This window comes from Suricata suricatta, chromosome 12, assembly GCF_006229205.1.
Source record: "Suricata suricatta isolate VVHF042 chromosome 12, meerkat_22Aug2017_6uvM2_HiC, whole genome shotgun sequence".
Lineage (NCBI taxonomy): Eukaryota > Metazoa > Chordata > Mammalia > Carnivora > Herpestidae > Suricata > Suricata suricatta.
The window spans coordinates 72242997-72269355 of NC_043711.1; the positions used below are offsets into that span (position 1 = coordinate 72242997).

At 43.2% G+C, this 26359-nt stretch overlaps 1 protein-coding gene across 2 annotated transcripts in view; it reads left to right on the top strand.

The window, feature by feature from the left end:
• PAK5 (p21 (RAC1) activated kinase 5) overlaps window positions 1–26359 on the top strand; it is a 281523-nt gene that overhangs the window by 245057 nt on the left and 10107 nt on the right. For both annotated transcript variants that reach the window (XM_029917126.1, XM_029917127.1), the window contains exons 5-7: window positions 12546–13037; window positions 15106–15239; window positions 19184–19310. In XM_029917126.1, the coding sequence (XP_029772986.1) occupies window positions 12546–13037; window positions 15106–15239; window positions 19184–19310 (753 nt within the window). The remainder of the gene's footprint in view (window positions 1–12545; window positions 13038–15105; window positions 15240–19183; window positions 19311–26359) is intronic.

The following is a 26359-nucleotide window of genomic DNA, read 5'->3' on the forward strand; positions in this document are numbered from 1 at the left end:
CTTAGCTTCCACACTGTGGACATTCTGGGCCTGATAGGTTTTTTTGTAGCGGGGGGGGGGGGGGGGAGGAACTGTCACTGTAGGATGATGAGCAGCATCCCTGTCTTCTACCACTAAGTGCCAGTGGCTCTTCCTGTAGCATCCAACGTACTTCCAGACACTGTCCAATGACCAGTGGGGCAGCAGGAAACAAACTGAGTCCCAGGGGACAACCACAGCTCCACAGCTACTCATCTGTCAAGTGCCTTTTGGCATTCAAGGGTATAGGTGCTGGAGGTAGACAGCCTAGGTTTCAGTCCTGACATGACCATTTACAACTGGGGGAGTAAATCGCTTAACTCTACTTCTCTACCTATAAAATGGGGACAATCATGTGTGAGGGTTACGTAAGTCAATAGTTACAGCAGCCTCATTACAAATACACACATGCATCTGTATGTGTAGCCTGTGGCCAGATGGCAGCTGTGACGTGAAACAGAGGGTTACCTTATTCCAGGGACTGTGCTAAGTGTTTGGCAACCATTACCCCATTGAGCCCTCATGACGATTTTGGAAGATTTCAGGATCCTCTCCATTTTACCGTGAGACAGCTGAAAGACAGAGGCTAAGTCTTTACCAAGTTCCCAGGGATATGAAGGCAAACCGCTAAGTCAGGATCCAAAATTAGGTTCATCTGACTCCAAAGTCTATATATTCCAGAACACTCCTATTTCCACAGAAGAAAAATGAGGAGGAGAAAGACAGCTCTGAGACCTCAGGGCCCAGATGCGCACACCACAGGCAGCCCTCACCTTGCTGGTGAGAAATGGGTGATGAGTCACAGATGGATCTGGGGTACATGGGAACTGTCCTTTATTCTCTCTGTTCTTGGTAGGGCAAAGTCCTCTGAGAAATGCTGTAGTGTCACTCAGACTGATTTGTGGGCAAAAAACTGGGAGCACTGGTTAAAAAGCAGCATTAAGAGTAATGCTCCGTGGGGCACCTGGATGGCTCAGTTGGTTTAGCATCCACCTTTGGCTCAGGTCATGATCTCGCAGTTCAGTTTGTGGGTTCGAGCCCCTTGTTGGGCTCTGTGCTGACAACTCCTAGCCTGGATCCTGCTTTGGATTCTAGTCTCCCTTTCTCTCTGCCCCTCACCATCTTGCACTCTCTCTCTCTGTCTCTCTCTCTCAAAAATGAAAAATGTTAAAAAAAATTTAAAAAAGAGTAACAATCCCTGAGACTCTCATATACACTCACTCTACCTTGAGTGACAGTGTTATTCTCTTTTGTAAATGACAGTCCAGATGTTCTCACCCATAACAGAAGACATTTCAGAACACAAGTAGAATTCTCTGGATTTAAGCACTTACTGGCTTTATGATCTTGTCTGTGCTCAGTGTGCTCATCAAAGTAGGTAGTGTTTCCATACCTACTTTGAACTCATTCTAAAGATTTAAAAAGATCAGTAAATGTGAAGGAGTTATCCCATGGCAGACACTCAGTGTTCGCCCCTATTCCCTGGAATATTTCTGGTTGGAAAACATGCCCCCATATCTGCTAATGCCAGCCATAGAAACATCCTCCCTGTGTAATCTTTTACATTTTTTACAAAATACGGGAACAAGTTCCATGTGACTTTGCCCTTGCAGACTCATAAGTACTGCTGTCCTCATCCTAAAGATGCAGGTTACAGAAGGCCAGAGTAGCTATGTGCCTTCCCCCAAGGCTCTGCGTCTCCTGAGTGACAGAGCTGGCTGAAGGACCCCAATCCCACCACCTTATTGATTGCTTTACTCTCTAGGATGGCCATGAAATCCTCAGACTTGCCCGGGGAGGCCAGATGTTAAGAGAGCAGAATATTTAGCAGCATTCAAGTGAGAATCATCATACGTAACAGCATCTCCACTATGATGGGTTCTTGCCAGCCGACCCCTCCACATTACCCGCAGCATCTGCTCTGCACCAGTCAGCAAAGTGACCAGAGCTGCGATCCAGGACCGCCCAAACAGATGACATAGTAAGGGATTCTGAGTGGAGAGAGAGGGTGCAAGAACACTGGCGTGATTCCACAGATCTTTCTTCTGGGGTCCCCAGGTCAATGGTTTCTCACTGCTCAACTATCCCTTTGCTTTACCTGGAAGGAAAAAGCTGAGCTGGTGTGCTCTGTCTTCCTGTGTCAATAATTGAATGGCTCACTCTTCTTTGTGGCACACTTGTACACCCAGATTCGGCCAAGGCCCAGGAATAAAACCTCAGCTTCGTATGTACTAAGGATTCCAGCTGAACACTTTCAAAGGTCCTGTGGGGCCTGATGGGTAACACCATGCCAATGCTGGTAAAATCATATGAGCTGCAACAAAAATCAGAGGTCAGGGGAAGAGAGGGAAGGAAAGAGAGGTGCTAATCACTTAATATAACAATGGGTATTATTTTGATTTTTTTCTTTACATATAGGCTCTTATAGGGTGTTCATTCTGGCTCATAAAACATCCAAAGGGGTGATGCAGACTATCTCAGACACCTGTTCCTTTGGCAGGAAGACTTTAGGGGTCCTTTGCTTATGAATGGATATTCTTCCCATGAATATTCATGTGGTCCAAAGTAAATTATGAGTGAGTTTTCCATTACCAAATTACAATGAAATTCCTCTAACCTGGCAATATGTGTCCCAGCTGTCTCAGAGGCCCTGACACACTTGAACCATATTCTGCAGCAGGGAGCCAATCCCCAGGGATGCCGATACCCCTCTTCCCACCCCTGTATCTGCAGGCAGTGACCAAGTTCAGGCCATAGTAATCTGCTCTTCAACAGCAGATGCATTCTTTGTGTTTGGAGCAGCAAGCGGGGCGGGGGCAGGGGGCAGAGGGCTAGTTGGATATACCAATTCAGAGGTGGAGGAAGAGCCTAAAATACCTGTAGGCTTAAGCCTGCTGATCACAGATTTATTCATTTCCTTAACTAGGCTTTGCCTCCTTGTAGAGGTCATAAGCCACTTGTCCACAGTCTCTCAGTGTGGATTTGCCTTGTATTTTGTAATGCAGGGTAAAGCATGACTCTTCCACCTTCATAAGATGTAAGTTCCTACATGCCTAAATAGGAATCCAGTACCATGGCATGGGAGATCTCCTTGCAAAACACATATGGTGCGTGGCTCCCCGCTACAAGCAGTTTAGAAATTCAGCAAGTGTTTGACTATCTGGAATGTAACCTACTTCCCACGGCCCCTGCATCAGAGCCTGAAGCAGACCCCTTGATTCTCCAGGTTCCAAACAGGACCTACTCTTGACCGCTACTCAGTGGCAGTGATAGCTTATGCTTGCTTCTCTTACCACAACTGAATGGCAGCTTATATTGTGCACTGTGTCCCTTTGTTATCTAGGCAGGGCAAATATGAAATAGGGCCACTCGGTTTTGTAAATGAAAATAAGTAAATCGGAGGAAACTGGCCATGGCTGGGCACTTGTCAAAGTCTTGCCTCGAGCAGGAGCGCCAGCTGCTGTTCTATTAGAATGCAGTAGCTTCCCCCCACCCCCACCTGAGGGCAGCGGGGGCACAGCCCCCATCAGTGCCATTCCTGCTCATGGCAGGGAGAATTGGCATGGCAGAGCACAACCAGAGGGATACATGAGAGCAAATACATATTCAAGTCACAGGATTTAATGAATCCCTTTCCCCTAATTGCCAGCCTCTAAAATGTCCCCGCAGAGAAAGGGAGTTACTGATTCTCACTGAATTTTATGGGCAGTCATTCTCCTTTCCCCAAGCCGAGGCTGGTGCTGCTACACTTCCCTTTGAGGCAAGTAAGGACAATTGAAGACGTCCTTTCCTTGTTCAGGTGATAGAGGTCTATGATTCACATTTATCCCACATTTGATTTATGTAGAACGAACAACACCCAGTCTGGCTCTTTCATTTTTGAGCTGAGCAGTCTCTTTGCTTCACTGTACTCCAAAAAGGCGTATTGGAGCATCACACTCAAGCACTGGAACTGGCTGCCTCCCATCCCTTGTAGCTCTGTGGGAAGTGGAAAGAGAGACTGTCCATCTTTCATGGAGCATTCCGCAGTCCCCATTCTGTGGGCACAGAGGCACACACACCCCCGCCCCAGTCCAGCACAACCTAGTCACAGCCTCCCTGTCACCTGTACGGAAGGCCAGGTGACAAATAGATGCTGCCTCAGGATTTTTTTTCTTTTTTTTCTTTCTCCTGCCCTCCCCCCACCAGACCTTTTTTTTTTCCATCCTTGGCATAAAATGGTCAAATGATGTTCTACTGCAGAATTCAATTTCACAGTTCAGTTAGGTCCTTGATTACACTGCCAAATTCAGATTAATGTGCATTTAACGAACATGGATCAGGGGAATTCTGGCTGACAGCCAGCTGTAATCGGAGCAATTGATAGCTGTGTGGAGTTTTATGCCCCCATCCACCCCAGCGTACCACTGGTGAAATTGATTGATTAAATGAATTCATTGCTATAATTATTTATAATTTTGATACATTGCAAGCCTGTGTCTGACCCTATCCTTGGAGACATTGTGCTCATTGTCAAATGGTAGTCCAGCCAAGTTGTTAGCCCTGGATTATTTATTTTGTGCCCTTATGTTTTGATTGAGTTTGAATAGAGACATAAAAAGGTACATTTCCTTAAGAATTAGTTTGTTTGGTATACCAAAAAGCAACTAAAACATAGAAACTAAACTAAGAATGTATGTTATTAACCATTTCAAAGACAAAGGAAACCAAGACTGCATATAAGCTCTATAATGTTTTTAAAGATTCCTGTAGAGAGAATTCCTTCTCAGAATGCATTCGATTTTCAGCGACAGTTAGTGGTCTTGTAGCATCACAGCTAAGCACCTGGCAGGCTGGGTGATAATTTGCAACACAGTCTAGTCTGCTCTATTACATCTTGCCATTCAGAAGTCTCCCCCCCACCCCCGCCTTGAAAGTATGTAGACCATGGTTTCACTTCTATGAAGTTACTCTTTCACAAAATCCCAGAGCAATTCCCTCAGGAGGGATGGGAAGAAAGCCTTTTTGGTGTCACTTTCCACCCCTGCTTCTAGTCCTGTGCCCTTGTAATAAGGTCTTCAAAGGTGAACCACATACATAGATCTTTTGGAAATCCTGTGAGAAATACATTGGATTTGCTCATTAAATATCTGTACCTTTCGCTGATCCACTTCTGCATTGTGGTTTCACTAATGATTAAACCCTACATCTGTCTGAAGATACTATACTCTGAATGTACTCCTTTTTTCCCCCTACAATATATATTTGTAGATAAAGTTGTAAAAAAGATCACACAGTCAAGCTTGACTCCTTTGAAAGACTTGCTTACATGCACAGACATGTATGTGTCTGTACAAAACAATAGACAACAAATTCATCAGATTTTTCTCACCCTCTTTCAAATATAGGGTATCACGGGAAAGATGATTTAGAGTGGGCCAATGAAATAGTTAGAACAGTTTAAGAGCCATGTAAGAGGGCAATGAGGCCTTGTTACAGAAGAAAGCCTGGGCTTGCTTCTTCTAAGCCAAAGAAAGGGCATTATTATAGGTGAACACAAAGTTCTGGTCTGGCCTATGCAAAAATGAAAGCAATGAGTTCTGTACATAGATATCAGCTCATTTCACTGTGATGATAATTTCTTTGCTGTGTATTTTGGCTGATTTCTCTAAACCAAGACTTCAAAAAATGAAACACTTTACCTTCACCTCCCCCACCACCCCAAGCATTATCATTCATCATTTTCTGGCCCTTGCATTTCTGGCATTCTGCTCCCAGCTTCCCAGACATCTGAGTCCTCGGTGAAACACCTTAACCAGGCTTTTGCTCTGTAACTGCCTTTCCACACCATGCCCACCTCTGTCATGACCACTTCTACCTTTTTATCACTGAAGGGTATCTCTGAGAACATATCAGAGGCCCAAGTTCTAAAGTGACAGTATCTGGATTTAAATCCCAACTCTACTTTTCTTTAATATTTATTTATTTTTGAGAGAGAGACAGACAGACAGACAGTGTGAGTAGGGGAGGGGCAGAGAGAAAAGGAGACATAGACTCTGAAGCAGGCTCCAGGCTTTGAGCTGTCAGCAAAGAGCCCAACACAGGGCTTGAACTCATGAACTGTGAGATCATGACCTGAGCCGATGTCAGATGCTTAACCAACTAAGCCAGCCAGGTGCCCCAAACAACTCTACTTCTAAATAGCCTTAGGACCTTTGCTTGAGCTGCTCAAACTCACTGTGCTTCACTCTTCTTATCTGTAAAATAGGACAACTATAGAGTCTATTCCATTGTATAACATGAGGCTTAAATGCATCTATATATATATATATAAAGTGCTTAAAACAGTCCCTGGCCCATGGAAAACACTCAGCAAATGTCAAATATCATCATTAACATTCTTATGTACCACTCCTACAAGGATAGACTTCTAACAGAGCAGTTTGTTAATGGAAGAGGCCCTCCTTTGGCTCCCAATAACATGCCCCTGCATTTTTTTCAAGGAGTGAGTGCCTCAGCCTTGATTACACAGAGTAGGGAGGTGACAAATAATGGTAGAAATGCCAAGGCAGGCAAGAAAGCAGGTCTGTGGTGCCCATGGGCCCACCACCTGGGTCATCTAGACACCCTCCCCCTGCGAGTGAAAGACTGACCTGAGCAGAAGAACTGGGTTGTGCAATCCTCTTTGGGGAATGGGGCCATTTGCCTTGGATTGCTAGCGGCGGTGCTGAGGAAGGTGGAGTATTTTCACCTCCCTGAGGCTCCATTTTATCCACAATAAAATGGGATAAATCGCCCCCTTAACTCTCAGAGTGAAAAAGAGTGAGACTACCACAAATAGGCCAGAAATACCATCGTGGAACCCACAGTTGGGGTGGGTTAATGACCCAACTGAAGGCTATTGGTCAGCAACATGGTGGCCCTGAGCCGGGTCACTCACTTCTTCTGCTTCCCAAAGTCAGCAATTTGTCTGCCATCTTCTCCTTGAACAGACGGAAACCCAGAGGGAAGACCACATGTTCTCTCCCTAGAGGCAGTCAGTTCTCCTTCCATAGTACATCTTGAGTTTGGTCTCAAAAATTGTCTCTTGTGAGAGAGGTTGCTTCTCATCCATCACTTGTTTTTGAGTCTACGCCTCTTACTGGCAGCCATGAAAAACAATAGCACAGTTCTGTCTCAAAGACCTAATTTCAAAGACATTTAGCTCCCAGCGAACAACTCAGCCTGCCGGCTCTAACTGGAAATGGTCCCATTCGTGCAGGCAAGCCTCCTTTTCTTTATGCCACACGCGGCTGCTAAGAGTAGACTTGGATAATGCTGCTGACAGTTGGTAAAGAAGAAAAGTGGCCTGATGCAGTGTGGAGCGGTGTTTGCGATTCCTACTGGATACAGCCTTTTTATTGTTAATATATCTTCAGAGATCAGTTAAACATGCTTGTGGGGAATGAATTCAATTTCCCTTAAAGTACAGGAGCCAGTCCTCCATGGAAGACACCACAGAATGAGGCCATGTGATAGCTCCCAGGACATACTTTCAAAAAGAAAACTCATAGACCCCACCTTCCCTCACATGCTGGCCTTGTAATTAGCCTGGGCCTGGCTAATCTCAAACTTCATTTAAGGGAACAACCCAGTTGTTTAATTCACGCTGACATTTTATTCCCCTTCCCCACATCACAGAAACACACCAGTTTTCCCTGTGTGTAGCACAAATCCAGTGGCTTCTAAATTTCAGCATGATTTCAAATACAGTATCTTAATTATAATACAGTGTTCAATAGATTATAATTAAAAGCACCTTTTCTGATTGTTTTGAGGATACATTATACATTAGTATCGGAATACATATGCTACTAGTATATTATAGTCAATAAATGCTAGCTGGGCTTTAAAAAATTTTTTTACTATTTCTCTTCTCTTACATTCCCACTATGCTAAGGACTTTGAATAATGATCCCAGCACATAGAATATATTGGCCAGTCACAATTCAAATCCTAGGATTGTGCATTCAGCCCTTCAGAGCTCACAATGACCTAAAGAGGTAGTTACTCTTATTACAATTCCCATTTTACAGATGAGAAAACTGGAGCACAGGGGTTTAGGTACTTGAACCCAGGTCACACAACTTTTGAACCAAGAGCCTGTTTTCTTAGACATTAGGTTACTCTAGGTTGCTATACTTTAGCCTTATAAAAACCCCGTGAGGGAGGAATTTATGATCCCCATTTTACAGATGAGGAAACTGAGGCTCAGAGAGGCATAGTGATTTGACTAAATCCATCAGAGTCAGAATTGAACCCTGAGTATGACGTCGCTCAAAAGCATGTGTTCTCTCACTGAACAGCCAGGACTGGGCCCTGGTGTCACAGTATCCTGGTTCCTACTGAGTGGTGCAAGGCTGCCTGAGTGGTGATCCACCTGAGTGGATTATTCTCATGAGTGGGAAGGACTTCACTGCTGGAAGGGCACCAGCCAGCACTGTCATTGGGAGCCAGTGAACAGTGCGGAAGAAGTGAGAATGGTGCCACCCTAGCAGTTTTAAGGAGCCAACTGTGTTCAGCTCTTGCTGCCAGACTTGTGGAGTAGGAATCTGTTCATGCTGTGTGATGAGGCAGCTTCTTGGGACACCTGCCTTCTTCCAGATGACCACCATATTGCCACATCCAATGAGCACCATGCCCCATCCTAAATCAGTGCTCCATGGCATTTGACATATGTCATTACTTCTTTCTTCTTGAAATGTTTTCCTACCTTGACTCAGGACCACCTTGTGCCTTACTTTCTTTCCTACATTGCTGGCTACTTCTTCTCTGCTCCTTTATGTAAAATCCTCTGGCCTTTCCTGCCTTTTCTGGTCTTTGAATATTGGGGCCTTTGGATTTTCTCTTATACATGCAATGTCATGGCTTTAATACCAACTAAACACCAGTGATGCTCAGATGCATGTCTTAGCTTCATCTCTTTCCTGGACACAAAGCATGTCTGAGTCACCAAGGCAACATATCTGCATGGATGCTTGATGGCTCTCCCAAACTTAACACAGCCGTGTCGGAATTCTTGGTTTCCCTTATGTAATAGTTAGCTCTTGCCATGTAACAAATTATTCCAAAATGTAATGACTTAAAACAATAGTAAACATTTATTACCTCACACAGTTTCTGTGGGTCAATTCTCTGTGACTAACTTGGCTGGATGATTCTAGCCTTGTGTCTTTCATGAGGTTGCAGTCAAGATGTCAGCCAGGGTTAGTCATCTGAAGGCTTGACTGGGACCAGACAATCACTTCTAGGATGGCTCATATGGCTATTGGTGGAAGGCCTGATTTTCCATCTTTTGGCATGAAACCTTGAACTTGGACCTTTCGATAGGATTCTTGAGTGTCCTCAAGACACAGCAGCAGGAGAAAATCAGAGCAAGTATCCAAGGGAAAAGGCAGAGGAGCCACAATATCTTTTTTGATCACAGAAGGCACTTGCTATCACTTCCACTATATTCTTTTGGTCACACAGATTAGCCTGATACACTGTAGGAGGGGACTACTCCAACTATAACAGCCAATGTAAACTCACATGGACCACAATGAGCTAACAGACATCCCTATTTCCACTGTTACCACAAAGGTCTCTTCTCCTCCAGTCTGCGGGTCAGCATCAAATCAAGCTCACCATCAACATCACACTCATGTTTCTCTTCTCTTCTCAGCAACCTCCAGGGGTTCCCATCTCACTCACTCAGAGTGACAGCCAGTGCCCTTGCCATGGGCTACACAGTCGCCTCCTAGCTGCTTTTCTGGCCATCTTTCCAAACTGACTCCCCTTCACACTAGAAGAGCCTCTGTGCTGTTCCTCAAGCCTGTATTTGCCTAGAATCCTGGGTGTGCTGTGCCCTCTCCCCAAATTACCTCTCCCCACATAGCCATTGGGCCTGTTCCCTCATGTCAGCCAAGATACTGTTCAAATGGCACTACCTCAGACAGGCTTTCCTTGGCCATCACATCCGGGATGGCATCTTATTAATCGCAAGCCCCTTTCTTTGCTTTATTTTCTTCATATCTATATTGCTACTGCACTGCATATTGTATATTTATTGGTTTTCATGTTTATTATCTGTCTCCTCGAGAATGCAAACCCCAACAGGGAAGAAATACCATCCATTTTTATTATTGCTGCACCTTCCCATGGCACCTACAATGGTGCCTATCACCTAATAGTTGCTCAAATATTAATCAGTGGACTTCATGAATGTACTACATGGGAGCAATGAATTTATTTGGAAAGGTACCACCCAGCGGAACTTTCTGCAGTGGTGGAAATGTTGTATATCTATGCTGTGCAAAGTGGTGGCTATTGGATACTTAAAATGTGACTAATATAACTGAGGAACTGAATTTTTTATTTGAATTTTATTTTTTTACTGATTTCAATTAAGTAGCTATGTGTAGCCAGGACCCATATATTAGAGTAGATCAAGATCCTGGAGGTGGATGGGGGTTGGGGGCACCTTGAGGTGAATGGGGGTGGGGGCACATACATGTCATTTCCTGTGCATCCCAGTAGAGTGGCAGAGATTTCCTAGGGTGCTATGTTAGTCTAATCAAAAAATCTTTTTTGAGCACTTTCTGTGTACTCAGCACTGTGTTGTCATCAGAATATTACATATGAGTGCACTGATCAATCAGTGCATTCTATACTGGTCAAGGAGATTAATATGGTATGATGTGGTATATGCACAACCTCAGTCACTCCAGGGTTGGTCAAAGACCCTCCCTGATCCCTTTCAGGGAGCGGTTGCTGGAATGTACACTGAGTATCACATAAACCCCTCACTGGCTGCCCCTACCCTTGTTCTCTCTGCCCTCCCTGTGCCCCTCAGCTGAGTTCCCTCGATCCACCCTTCATAACCAGAGTAGAACATTCTCTGCCAGAATCCTTTTGAAGGGTGACCAAATTTCCTTTCACACACACAGCCCTGCAAATTTTGGCTGCTCTCAATTATATTTCTACTTATTTGATGAGAGCATTGCATGTGTTTACCTTATGGTCCATACTGAAAAGCTGCTTAGCACAGGGAGTCAGATCTTTCCTTCTACATATATCTGCTAGGTTATGTGTGTGGATAGTACATCCCCCCTCCAGTATATGAGGATATAAGCATATGAGTATATGAGCATATAAGTATATGAGTATATGAGGATATAAGCATAAGCAAAGGCCTTCTATCCTGGAAATTTCTCATTGAAGACCAACACCCTTTAATGACATATGGGAACTTTTATTCCCAAAAACAAAAACAGGACCTAAATACATGTTGGATAAGGCACATTTTAACTAAAACTCTCCCTGTGGTTCACAGGAGGGGGAGAAAGCCCTTTCCTAGGAGCAGTGGGTGACAGTTGGTACCCAGTCCTTTGCCTTCATCACCTATTGCTTCTGTCTGCCAACACTGCTTTCCTTGTCTAAAGCAATAGTTCTCTGTCAAGAACAATTTTGCCCATTTTCTGGGGATATTTGGCAACATCTCAAGAAGTGTTTGCTGGTCATAACTGGCAGAAGTAGCTGCTCCTGGCATCTGGGGGTTAGAGGCCAGGGTTGCTGCTAACCATCCTGCAATGCCCAGGGCATTCACCCACATCAGAGAGTTATCTGGACCCCAAGATCAGTAGTACCAAGGTTGAGAAATTCTGGTCTAAGAGCATTCTCTCCCCACTAGAGCCTACCCAGCCCAGAACATGGCAGGTTAGAAGCTCGAGGAAACTAATGCCCATGGAAGCAGATGTTAAAACAGTGTTTTGCAGGGAGCTGGTGCATATATATTCCTGCTGTCTACCCCTCAGATGGGATAACTCCAAGGTTATGTATAGTCTTAATATAGTCTCCAAGGATGCAGAATTACCTAGTGGAATTGGGTTCCCTGCTTCATTGGTTACTTGCTGTGAATGTTAGGGTTCACCAGAGAAACAGAGCCAGTAGAGGTGTGTGTGTGTGTGTGTGTGTGTGTGTGTGTGTGTGTGTCCTCTGTGGATGACCTTAGTATTTTCACCTAAAGCCTTCAACTGATTGGATGCAGCCCACCCACTTTGTGGAGGGCAGTCTGCTTTGCTCAAAATCTACTGATTTAAATGGCAATGACATCTAAAAAAAATACCTTCACAGTATTATCTAGACTAGTTTTTGACTAAAAAACTAGATGCCATGGCCTAGCCAAGTCAACACATAAAATTAACCACCATACTTCCCTTTATTAATTTTCCCCTACTTTGTACCACTTCCTAAGTCCTGGGACCATCTGCCACCACTTATATTAAAATCCAGGTCTCATGGTCTGCTTCTGGGGATCTTAGTAGTGAAAGGAGAAGAAAGAGTCTGGATGGAGAGGTTAGAGGGTAGGTAAATGGTGAAGCAGAGGCACCCTGGGACCTTACAAAGTGTCAACCCATAACCATGTTGTATAATGACACTATATATTCAGGCCAGCTGTGGGTTGGTTCACAGACTGTGGCCTTCAGATTTGGCATGTAACTATTCTCCATCTGTGTCTGTCTTCCCAGGTGGATTACGATCGAGCACAGATGGTCCTCAGTCCTCCGCTGTCAGGGTCTGACACCTACCCCAGGGGGCCCGCCAAACTACCTCAAAGTCAAAGCAAAGCGGGCTACTCCTCCAGCAGCCACCAGTACCCATCTGGGTACCACAAAGCCACCCTGTACCACCACCCCTCCCTGCAGACCAGCTCACAGTACATCTCCACAGCTTCTTACCTGAGCTCTCTGAGTATCTCATCCAGCACCTACCCGCCACCCAGCTGGGGCTCCTCTTCAGACCAGCAGCCCTCCAGGGTGTCCCATGAACAGTTTCGGGCTGCTCTGCAGCTGGTGGTCAGCCCCGGAGACCCCAGGGAATACTTGGACAACTTTATCAAAATCGGAGAAGGGTCAACCGGCATTGTGTGCATTGCAACCGAGAAACACACAGGGAAACAAGTTGCAGTGAAGAAAATGGATCTCCGTAAGCAGCAGAGACGGGAACTGCTCTTTAATGAGGTACGTGGTGTGTCAGATCATTCTTTCTCTCCCGTGTAACATTTATTTCTCATTTCAAAAATATTACATGTACAGTGTAGGACACTAGAAGGCAATGAAAATATAAATACAAAAATAGCGCCCCCATAATCCTTCTGGTCTTTTACTATGCATGTATGGCTGCTACATTTACAAAGTACTTCATGTGGATCAGCCTCTGTGCTAAGTTCGTGAGTTCGAGCCCTGCATCAGGCTCTATGCTGACAGCTCAGAGTCTGGAGCCTGATTCAGATTCTCTGTCTCCCTCACTCCCTGCCCCTCTGCTGTTCATGCTCTATCTCCGTCTCTTTCTCTCTCTCTCTCAAAAATAAATATTAAAACAACTTTTTAAATAAAAATTAAAAATCTTAATAAACAGAGGTCAGCTTACCGATGGATTATCACTCTTGAGGAAATTTAAGGTATGCTTTCCTAACTATAGTAATAATGAATTCTTCCTTTGGAAAATATAGGAAATGTCCTATAATCTCACAACCAAGAAATTGCTACTTTAATATTTTAATATTTCTAATTTTTTCTCTTTAGAGAAAGTGATATAAAGTGTTGACTTCCATAAAGTGTGTAACAATGAGGACCCTCACTGATAGTCTTATATCATCCTTACCAGCACTGGACACTGTCGTGGGACTTTTGTTAATCTGATAGACATAAATAAATCTTCCTGCTTTAATTAACACTATTATTACAAGTAAGGCTGAATTTTTATGTTTATAGGCCATTTTTATTTTTTCATTAAGCCACATGTCCTTTGCACCATTTTCAAATAGGGTGGTAGCATTTGTCTTATTATAAGGAAGAGCTATTGATATATTAAGGAATTAACCTTTGTTTATGTGCTTGTTTCACATAATTTTCCTCTTCTTCATTCACTGTTTATACATGACAGCTCTAAAATGCACATAGGTGGAAAAACATGAGCTCCTGTGTTGAAGAACACAGGATGTTTTGGAATAATATTCATCCATTGGTTTTATGAAAGTTGAGGGAAGAGAGATGAGCTTTTGTGGATGGAAAATTTAAATCTTAAAGATACCAATTCAGGATTCCAATATCAGATAATATGTCAGTCTCTAGCAAAGGATGTTCCACCCACATGCCCTAAGAGACATTATAAAAATACAGTCACATGTGACTTTGGATCCCTCTTCTATGGAGGCTCATGTGAGGCCATCAGTGGCCTCCCCATCTTCAGCCCCCATGGTTCATGTTTTCCTATGTTCCACATCTCATAGAGAGCACCAGGGGAGTGGGCTTCAGGTTGTCACTTCCACGATGCTGATTTCTGGAACTTATTTCCAAATCACAATGCTAGTGCAGACAGAGCAATATGACATAGATAACTTTGTAATTTATTACTTAACACTCATTCTGAAAATGTCACCAGAAGCAGCCACAGGGCAGCAATTCTTGGATGTGCTCTCCAGTAAGCAAGTTCAAGTTAGCCTTTTGTATGCCTGAGTCATATTTGGTTTTACCCTCAAGGCCAATCCTTAGTATTCAGCCCAAACCTCCCTCACACTCACCCCAGACCTTCTCCCAAGATGTTAAGTTAGCTTCATGTCACCCCACACCTGCTGTTTACTTCATTCACTTCTGAGACCTACTTATCGTTCACTCATTTACCATTTAGAGTTGGTGACGCTTTTGCCAGGCTAACCAATAGTAGAGCATGGATAGTGTAGTCTGAAGGAGACTCTTAGGATCCTATTCCCCCTGATCCTATCCCCCCCCCAATAGTCAACAAAACTCCCTCTTGTGAGTACACACCTTGCCAGAGTTCTGTCTGTTTCACTCTTATTATCCCCAAACTCAGTGCTCTGCCATTTTCTCTGAATTTACTAACTTGATTCCTTCTATTGCTACTGGCTCCCTTCAATGCTGTCTTTTGTCTATAGTAGACTCCTGAATAAATCTCCCCCCAAGTCAGTATTTCTTAATCAACTGTACTCATAGCACAGGTGTGGCCTCAAGAGAACAGAAAGCCAAATTCCACCTCCACAAGTCACGAAGCATCTTTCCATTTGCCCAGGTTGTAATAATGCGGGATTACCACCATGACAACGTGGTTGACATGTACAACAGCTACCTTGTCGGCGATGAGCTCTGGGTGGTTATGGAATTTCTAGAAGGTGGTGCCTTGACAGACATTGTCACTCATACCAGGTATGTCTCTTCATTATCCAGACAAAAAATCCAAGTGCTTACTATTCTTCTCCAGGGTAAGTCCTCAACGGCTATCTCTAGGAACTCTTTATAAACTGTAAGCCCTTGGAAGTCAGGGAATAGGACAAGCCTTTTTTCTTTATGTTCCTTATGTGCCTATTGCAATATCATGTGTGTGTAATTCATTCATTCAGTTTACATTCTATTCTCCTTGTGCTCCAGAAATTCATTAATACCCAATGATTTAAAATAGGCTGCTGAGAATGGGCTTTTAGTGCGAAATAGAATAGAATAGAATTTCCTGCTCCTATGTATTTTTTTAAAAAAAACTGAATTTTATCGGGAGTTGCCATGCTCTTGCTATGTGTTCATGCCACGAAGGGTACCTGGGTAAGGAGGAGGCAGGTGGAAGATTAGTCAGAGTTTTATGTCATAATAAGAAACCTACATAATAGAAATTCTTCAATTCTATTTTTAAATAGTTTTGCAATTAACAATGGTTAATTGTCATTGTTACCTCTGCTACTTGCTTCCCTGACATATCAGTTGTAGTCATTTCATGAAGTGTTTATTGATTACCTTTGATGTCCCAAGCTCTTTCCTGAGTGCTGGATACACAAATACAAATGATTAAGACTCAAATATATTCCATCAAGGAAGCCACAGGTTAGAAATAAACGCATTATAATACCTGTGCAGATTTAGAAAGATGTATATAAGTAGCAAAGAAAGGATACCAGAATATCTCTAACAGGGTGAGTAAAGAATGATTCCCAATATAAGGTGATAACCAAGATGAGTGTTGAGAGAAACATAAGAGTTTATTAGGAAGACAGTGGGGAGGAAAAGGGCTTTGATGAAGAGTATGTGCTCAGACAGTGTTCCTCAAATTTTAATGTGCGTACAAATTGCCTGTGGGTAATTCAGTAAAATGCAGATCCTGATTCAATAGGAAAGGGCATGATACTCTCTTCTAACAAGCTCCCAGATGACGCTGATGCTCCTACTTCATGGACCACCTTGGAGGAGCAAGGTTCTAAGGAACAGACATATTTAAAAAAAAAAACCACATTACATTTGGCAAACTTTAAATTTGTTCTTCGTAGTAAATAAAACTCCAAGGAGTGATGAGATGATTTTCAAGAAGGAGAAGCATTGAATGTTAGCTGATGGTGCCTAAATCATAAGTGAATCCAGACAAACAGGGTGGGGGTGGGGGGCAAACTAACAAGAAGGTACTGGGAGACACTGTGAGGGATAGAATAGGCTGCTCTTTCTCCACTAAAATCAGCTGATACGTCCATTGTGACCCCTACAGCATTCAGTCTGTAGTGGACTATCTAAAAACAAAAGAATATGAGGGAAGACACTGAACATTATTACCAACCTTTCAGATGGCAGATCCCTATTGGTATAGCCATAGGACACAACCACCCCAAAACATACATAAAATCATCTTAAGTTACAGGAAAAAATATACTGAAGACACCTAAGCATAAGGCAAATGTGACTTGTATCTAATTAATAAGAATATGTCCAAAGGAGAGGACTTTTTTCTGGCTCTGGAGAGCTTCAGACAGCTACACATGTCTCTCTAGAGCTTTCTCTTTGTTCTTATTGTGTGTCTGTGGGATCCACTTAAGAGCTAGCCTCTCTGGAATCCATTGTGTTCTTTAATTCTGTCCATCCAGTTTTGTCCATAATCTCCCATTGAAGGCAGCATAGCTACAGAGAGCAGGGAGAAGTTGTGTGTCAAGGAACACTGAATATTTAGAACTTGAAATCCTTTTAATTCTAAACTTAGACTTTAATCCTTAAATTATTCAGTTTCTTATATGAGATATTCAATAAATGCTTTATTGAATAATTGCTTTATTGATTGATTGATTGATGAAATATCTAACCCTTTGTTAATCAAAGTGTTGTCTGGAGAATAGCAACATTAACATCACTTAGGTGCTTGTTAGAAATCCAGAGTCTCAGGTGTTTCCTATGCATACCAAAGTTTTAGCCCTACCTAGCATCTTGTTAAATTATATCCTACTGGTTTCCAGGGAACAGAAGGTTCTAGAAGACAAAAGAAATGCCAACCACTTCATACATTATTAACTCACATAACCGTTACACACATCTTCTACAAAATGGAGCCAGGATTTGAGTTTAGAATTTACTCCAGAACTGAGGCATCTTTATCCCAGTTCAGGCTTCCTTCCTGCAGAAGTAGGAAAGCAGTCTTTCTACAGTGGGCCCTGTACCAAAATTTCAAAACCATTGAATTCATGATCAGTACCATTTGTCACATATGCCATTTAAAAGTGATTTTTCAGTCTGTGATGGGGGCTCAGATTCGATTAAGTTTTGTTGTAGTTGACCTGTAAGTAATCTGTATGTCTGCTTCAAATAACTTGAATCTCATTGAATCCAAGAAAAATGAATTTTGTTAGAGAAGGTGATACTTGCTCCTGAATCATTTTTAAGGTATATTTGAGCTTATCCCTGCTGATGATACTAAACCTCTGAGGGCTATGCTGTGGGCAGACGGGAGAGTTGTCATCTCAAAACAATCCAGCACGCTGACCAGCCCACTCATACAGAGCTGAGAACACAGAAGTTGTAGGTTTCCATTCCTCCAGACAAGACCATTTCTTCTTGCCTGCCTTTGTAGCAGACCGATGCATTGCTGGAAGTAGCCTCTTCGAAGAGAAGGGATACCCATCCACTTTATACCCTCAACATTCTCCCATTTGACCATCTCCTTGGATTTTACTTTGAATTCTAATTTTACTCAGTGTTTGCTGGTATCAACAAGACTGAAACAAATTCAGGGTCATCCATTTCTTTGTCCTCCTGAGCTAAGAGTTACTCAAGATTATTTCCCAAGTCAGTCCTTAAATTTGGCCTCTGGTCAGTTACAGCCTCTTTCTCCCCTGAGAGTGTGCTCTATTTGTATGATGGTTTGTTTTAGGAACTCTTTTCACATTTGCTATCTGGTCTAGATCTCACACTCTCTCCGAGAGGGAGGAAGTTTTATACCTAGATGAGTTAGCCAGATGCCCGCCTGGATCATTTTAAGGGCACTGAGCAGCCCCTGCTATCCAAATAATTCTTCCCACCTGGGTTTCTCAATGGCTGAAAAGCCATTCGTATGAATTGCAATGTCACTGTGATGCCATGGAGACAGTGGAAAAGCATGGGTCTGAACTAAAAAACAGGTGGGGTTAGAATAATGATCTGGTCAACTTCTTAGCTGTGTGACACCTTGGGCAGGTTACTTGACCTCAGTCTCCTCTGAAACCAGAACCTTACTTCATAAGGGTGTAGCAATGAAATATGGAGGCACTTATCCAGTGCCGTGCTTGCCTTTCTCATTCCCATGATCCATTTGTTCAAGTATCATCCATTCATGCTTAGTTATTGGTAACTAACTAAGCCCAGTTTTCTTGATGAAAGGATCTAGGGCAACAGGGATTTCCAGCTCCTAGAGGCAGGGGTAATCCTAGGGGGTTTTCAAGATCCAAAGACTGTGTTATCTGAGTCCAGCACTGAAGTCCTCATTTCCCAAGATGAGGAAAAAAGGGCTTGGTCAAGGTCACCTAATAGGCATACTTGGAAACTTGGTTCTATTCAGTGCACTTGTAGGATGCTGGAGGTTTGTCAATACCTAAGGAATTACCCATGAAAGTCTAAAGAAGTACATTTGCATTAATGACCCAAAAGCCAGCAGTAGGGGGTCTCTTTCCTTTGGTCCCTGTCATCATCAGTGCCAAGTCTTAGGTTCTGGGAGTCAGATTCTAAGACTTCTTTGTTCTTGCCTGTAGATTTTTCCAGACATGGGCTGGAGAGCATGGACTGGTACACTAGAACCAAAGAGAGATGCCCCTCTTGATCATTTCAAAGATGTTCTTAAACCTGTCTTTGTTCCTTAAATGTTATTTCCTTTCTAGAATGAATGAAGAACAGATAGCCACCGTCTGTCTATCAGTTCTGAGAGCTCTCTCCTACCTTCACAATCAAGGAGTGATTCACAGGGACATAAAGAGTGACTCCATCCTCCTGACAAGTGATGGCCGGGTAAGATTTCTTGTTTGGCCTCTCCATGGTTTACCTTGTCACTTTGTGTATCACAGGCATTATCCTCCGAAGAACACTTTCTCGTAATTCTACGTTTCCTGGCTCACAAGTCACCCCCGGCCCTTCCCCAAAGGCTTACCAAAAAGGAAATTACCATTCTCTGTGTCATCCTATTAGTCAGAATTCTCTGATCTGACTTTGATGGATGACTTTGAGTCATCACAATGAGTGTAGGAGGTAATAGAAACTATGAAAATTTCTTTTTCTTCCATGTTCTTATTTTTGTTGGAGAAGAAGAGAAGACTTTTCTGGGAATTTATCCACCCATTTGTAGGGTTGTGCCTGTCCATATATCTCTCAGAGTTCCTGCAGGAAACACAAGACAAACTCCAGCAGACAACTCGAGGAGAGTTTAATAAAGATATGGGCAGATGTAGACAAGTAATAAGGAAGAGCATATGAGGCTTAGTGTGATAAGAATGGAGTCCCACTCTCACTACCCCCTGCCTGAGGAAGTGAGGCAGGGAACTGGCTACTGGAATCTGAAAATAGAGATTGTTGTCTGAAGAGGGATGCCTGGCAGGAACTCTGATCTTTGGTAGAAGACAGACCACAGTAAATCTGCAGGATGGGAGCTGGAGGATAAATGCCCAATCTTACTTCGTTCCTTCCATCTGGTCTCCAACTAGTGCTCCCCATTGACTGAACCCAATCAGAAGCCATCAGGTCAACATGGTTTGGCCTCCCAGGGCTCAGAGAAGAGAGGAGAATAGATCTGAAAAGGCAAACAAAACATATCCATTCTACTAGGTTATCCCCATGCCCAGATTTCTGCATTTCCCATTACTACAGCCTGCTCAAGGGATTCTGCTGAAACTCATCAGCCACACTGGGTTACAAAAGGATATAGAGTACAATAGCCAAGGGAAGAAGTTGATATTTCAAGGCAGTGTTAGTTAGATGGAAGAGTTTGAAGCATATATTTTCATAATCTAGGCCCTTTTAACCTCCTGGACACTCCCCCTAGAGAGAATGGCCATGGCATTCAGAGAGCCATATGTCCCTTTGATATACTTGTCTTTTAAAACCCAGTGACCTCGGCCATGTGGAAAATGTTCATGTCAAATCAGAATTGTCCAGGAATGATCGGAGAGTAGGCAGAGGAAACTGCCCAAGCACTTTGGCTTTTCTCAAGGGAAAAGATTGTTTTGAAATCTCTTTTGTTTTGAAGAGATTGTCAATTCTATTGTGGAAAATTCAGGAAATTCTGAAAAGTATAAAGGACAAAATAAAGATCACCCTTAATACCATTTCCTATTTTCCCCATATTTCCCTGTATAGCATATTTGCAAACTTGCAAATTTGGAATTATTTTTTCCTGGGCAGTTTTAAGTCCTGCTTTGTGCATTACTGGGGATGAAATTTTTTAGTTTTTATTTGTTTATTTTGAGAGAGAGAGAGAGAGAGAGAGAGAGAGAGAGAGAGAGAGAGAGTGCAAGCAGGGGAAGAAAGAAGGAGAGACAGAATCCCAAGCAGACTCTGCACCATCAGTGCAGAGCCCTTTACAGGACTTGAACTCATGAACTGTGAGATCATGACCTGAGCTGAGGTCAAGAGTCAGACACTTAACCTACTGCACCACCCAGGCACCCCATGAATTTTGTTTTTAAAAAAGGATATGGGATCATGCATTAGTCAGCTTTTGCTACATAAGAAACTACTCTACACTTAGTGGTTTAAAAAGACAACCATGATGTCCATCACCTGACGAATGGATCAAGAAGATGTGGTATATATTCACGATGGAGTACTACATGGCAATGAGAGGGAATGACATATGGCCTTTTGTAGGAAAGTGGATGGACCTTGAGGGTGTCATGCTAAGCGAAATAAGTCAGGCAGAGAAGGACAGAAACCATATGTTTGCACTCATAGGTCTAGCAGGAAAACAGGAGAGACCTAATGGAGAACCAGGGGGAGCGGAGGAGGGAGAGAGAGTTGGGGAGAGAGAGGGATGCAGAACTTGAGAGACTATTGAATGCTGAGAATGAACTGAAAGTTGAAGGGGAAGGGGGAGGTGGGGAAAGAGGTGGTGGTGATGGTGGAGGGCACTTAAGGGGGAGAGCACTGGGTGTTGTTATATGGAAAACAATTTGACAATAAAATATTATGAAAAAAAAGAAAATAGTAAAAATGAAATAAAAACAGTAGAAAGAAAAAAAAAAAAGACAACCATGTTTTCGCTCACAGTACTGAGTCAGCATTTGAGCTGCCCTCTACTGGAACAGCTCATCTCTGCTCCGTGTGGCATCAGCTGAGCTTGCTCTTGCATTTGTGGCCAGCCTGCTGCTGATGGCCTCACTCCTTCTCCCGGTACTGGCCATGTGCCCTGCATCTCCCAGCAGACTATCCCAGGCTTATTCTGACAGTGCCTGTGACAAGCTTCCCAGGAGCAGCAAGAGAGGTGAACTTTAATGCACACTTTGGAACCCTCTGCTTATATCTTGTTTGCTAATGTCCCTTGGGCAAAATAAGTCAAGATACATGGGATGGGGAAGTAGACTCTACCTGTTGATGAGAAAAGATGCATTCATGTTCCAAAGGGGTCCAGGGAGGCGAAGGATATGTGGCCAGATTGCACATTCTCCCAGAGAGCTGGGGTGCTATGGGAAATGGGTCGGAACCTTCCCCTGGCCTAACTCAGGCAAGTACTTAAGTGAGGTTCCAGGACCTCAGAACACAATTTGAGAGCACTGAACTGGCCCATAGCTTGGCCCTGGGGACTGGTACTTACAGAATAAAAGGAAAAGAAAAGGCCGGGCAGTTTCAGCCAGGCTTTTGCCCCTTATTTCTGGAGATTGATGACAAAGGCTTCCTTGCTGCAAGTACATGTCAGATATCAAAATCAGACATGAGACTAAGACAATTCACTGTTTAATCAGCTTGAAGATCTGTCCTCCCCACAATGTACAAAAGGTTATTAAATCATTCAGTGTCGTTCTCGAGGGCAGAAGCGATGCTTCAAGCATGACCTGCATTTCCGTGTACCCAGTAAGGATCTCACGGGGGCTGGCACATGTCAAGTGCTTTTAGCGGTTTGTTCACTCCCTCCTTCCGCAAATACTCGCTGAATATCTGCTCTGTGCCAGGGGCAGTTCTAGTTCCTCCAGGTGAACAAAGCAAAACCACTACTTTCATTAAGCTTATTTGGGGTGTGCAGGTGGGATAAATCCACAAATAATATCATCTTCAGACAGGCAGTGATAAGCACTCTGTTTTCTATGATTAATCGAAGCAGAGTAAGGATATGGTGGAAAATAGTGGAGGTGTGGGGTCAGAGAAGGCCCCTCTGAGGTGATGATGCTACAGCAGAGACTGAGGGACTAGGCACTATGGCTGTCAGGGGTGAGAGCGTTCCAGAAGAGGCAACAGGCAGCGTGTACAGTGTTGCCCAGAGTGCACTCATTCACTTTTCAGAACAACACACCATATTGACTCCAGCGGGCTTCTTCAGTTTCTGTAGAGAAAGGAAAATTTTAAGAATGAGAGCTGAGGGGCACCTGGGTGGCTCAGTTGGTTGAACATCCAACGCTTCAGCTCAGGTCATGATCTCATGGGTTCATGGGATTGGGTCCCACATAGGGCTCTGTGCTGACAGCACGGAGCCTATTGGGATTCTATCTTTCCCTCTCTCCTGCCTCTGTCCAACTTGCGTTTTCTCTTCCTTTCTCTTTGTCTCTTTCTTTCTCTTCCTGTCTCTCTGTCTCTCTCTCTCTCCACTCACATGCTTTCTCTCTCTCTCTGTCTCTCTCTCTCTCTCTCTCAAAATAAATAAACTACTCAAAAAATTTAAAAAAAGAATGAGACCCAAGATAGAGTGTGGCTACTCCAAGAAAATTTTATACTAATTTGTTATGTACTATTATAGCATGAAGTTTTTTAGTGGAGAAAACATTCTCATTTACTTATTGTTGTAACAAATCACTCCAGTGCTCAGGGTCTTAAAAGTCACATACATGGCTCCGGAGGTTGGCTGGGCTCAGCTAGCCAGGACTGCTCCGACTTGTGGTGAGACACTGCATCTAGAAGTTTTCCTTACTCACATGACAGGTATTCAGGGCTGGCTGGTGGTTGGGTACTCAGCTGAGCCGTCAAGCATAACGCCTACAATGTGACCTTTCTCTGGGTGACCTTCCTCACAGCATGGAGTCCAGACTCCAAGAGCGTTCAAAACAAGATGGGTACTTTTATGACCCAGCCTCAAAGTCCCCTAATGCCATGTCCACTGCAGTTAGAGCCCTTCCGGCTCAGGGGGAGAGAGTCATATGGTTAGAAGAGCTCATGGGCTAGAGAATATGATTGGTGGCTTTTTCTGGAAAACATTGTCACACAAGCTGTATACTGAGTTTTCTTCTTATTGGGAGAGGTGCAGCATCATTAACCCTTAGAGAAGTACAAATGAAAACTAGGAGATGCCTCTTCACATGTGGCAGAAAGTCTATGCTGGAAAATAGCAATAACACCCCTAATTCATATGCTGCTGGTGGGAATGTGAAATAGTACAGCCCCTCTGGAAGACAGTTCCTATCAAAACTAAAAATGGACTTAGCATGCAATTGCATTCTTAGGCATATATTCCAGAAAAAAAATGGAATCTTATTTTCACACAGAAACCTCCACACAAACATTTATAGCAGTTGTGTGTATAAAAACCCATAGCTAGAAACAACCCAAGTGTCCTTCACAGATTGAATGGTCCAACAGACTGCAATTTGTCTATACCATGGAATTTGTCTATACCGCTCAGCAAAAAGAAACAGGAATGAACCAGTGATACATGTAAGAGCTTGGATAAATCTCAAGGAAATTGTGCTAAGCAGAAAAAAATAAAAAGCTAATCTCAAAAAGATACATGCTGCATAATTCCATGTATATTACCTTTGTGAAGTAACATAATTATAGAGATGTGTATATATATCTATATAGTATAGCCCCTCTGGAAGACAGTTCCTTTCAAAACTAAAAATGGACTTAGCATGCAATTGCATTCTTAGGCATATATTCCAGAAAAAAAATGGAATCTTATTTTCACACAGAAACCTCCACACAAACGTTTATAGCAGTTGTATGTATAAAACATACAGGGGGGAGGGACTGCAGAGTGACTGTAAAGGGGCAGAACAAGGAGTCTTGTGGTCATGGTACAGCTGGGTACCTGGAGTGTGGTGGTTGTTACTCAAGCCTACAGTGTGATTCATTTCCAAGGATATACACACACCCACACACTACATACATAAGTGAGCTCATGTACAAACAAGTACATCTGACCAAGCTCTATGGATGGTACCCATATCACTTTCTTTGTGTTGATATTGTACTCCAGTCATGTAAGATGCCAGCAGTAGGGAGGACTGGGTGCACATTTCTTTGTGACTTTTCTTATGAATCTAGAATTATTTTAGAAAAACTAGAAAAGATAGTGAATTGCTCAGAGATTTTTTAAGGATCCATCCTTTCTGGCCTCTTCAAAGACTAGAAGGGAAATGATTTGCTATCAAAGTTAAATTGTTCACTCTTTTGCTATGGCAGAAATAATGTCTAGTCAGTCACTAATTCATGTTAAGCAGGGGGCATGTAGTATTTGGAGTTTGAAAGGGAAAATGAATAGAGTGGTTGCAAGAATTAGATGAAATAATCTGAGTTAAACCAGTCAGAAATAAACTAGGTACAAGGTAGGAGGTGCTCAGAGAGGATGGTCCCCCCACCTTTTCAATTAAGGGTTAATAAATTCATCTATGATCTTTCCTTGGCCCAAGGCTTATATTTGAGAGATGATACTTAGGATCCACTAAACAGTGAGTGATTTAACTTTTATCAAATTCATTGACTAGAGTGGAATTCAAACCCATGATCTATTAAGCCCAGTGCCTATATTGAAAAGGGACATAGACAGTGTTTTTCATAGTCTTTTTTTTCTCAAAATCTTGTTTTCAGTGTTTATTTATTTTTGAGAGAGAGCACACACAAGCAGGGGAGGGACAGAGAGAGAGGGAGACACAGAATCCGAAGCAGGCTACAGGCTCTGAGCCATCAGACCAAGAGCCCAATGTGGGGCCCAAACTCATAAATAATGAGATCATGACCTGAACTGAAGTTGGATGTCCAACTGACTGAGCCACCCAGGTGCCCCTATGGTCCTTTTTTTTTTTAAAAAACTAAAATTGGATTGCCACAATTTAAGAATCAGGAGGTTTCACATAAAATTTCAGATTCCTGTCTTCCTTTAAAAAAAATAATCTAAGTATCTGGGGCACTTGGATGGCTCAGTCAGTTAAACATCTGACTCTTGATTTTATTTTTTAATTTTTTAAGTGTTTTATTTATTTTTGAGGGAGAGAGGCAGCGTGAGCAGGGGAAGGTCAGAGAGAGAGGGAGACACAGAATCAAAAGCAGGCTTCAGGCTCTGAGCTGTCAGCACAGAGCCCGATGCTGAGCTTGAACCCAAGAACTGTGAGATCATGACCTGAGCTGTAGTCGGACGCTTAAGCAACTGAGCCACCCAGGCGCCCCTAAACATCTGACTCTTGATTTCAGCTCAGGTACTGAGCTCACAGTTCATTGGATGGAGCTCCCAGTCAGGCTCTGCACTGGGATTCTCTCTCTCTCTCTATCTCTCTCTCTCTCTCTCTCTCTCTCTCTCTCTCTCTGACCCTTGCCAGTCTCATGGTTTCATGCACTCTCACTCACTCTCTCTCTCTCAAATAAAATAAACAAACATTAAAGAAAAAATCAAAGTATCTGACAACTCTGTGCCTGAATTCACCCATGGCAGTAATGGCAATGGTGTGATGAGGGTGAAAAGCACCTTGGAGGATGCTGTTGGTGTCACACCCATATCTTCCCTGGACTCCCTTTGTCAGTGCTCACTAGCTCCACCTCACAGTGCCACCACTGGCGTCCCTTTTCCTGGAGACTTTCTCCAGCTACTGCAGTCTGTTCTTCCAGTACACAGCAGGCTAGAAACTCCTTTGAATTAATGTTCACACTCC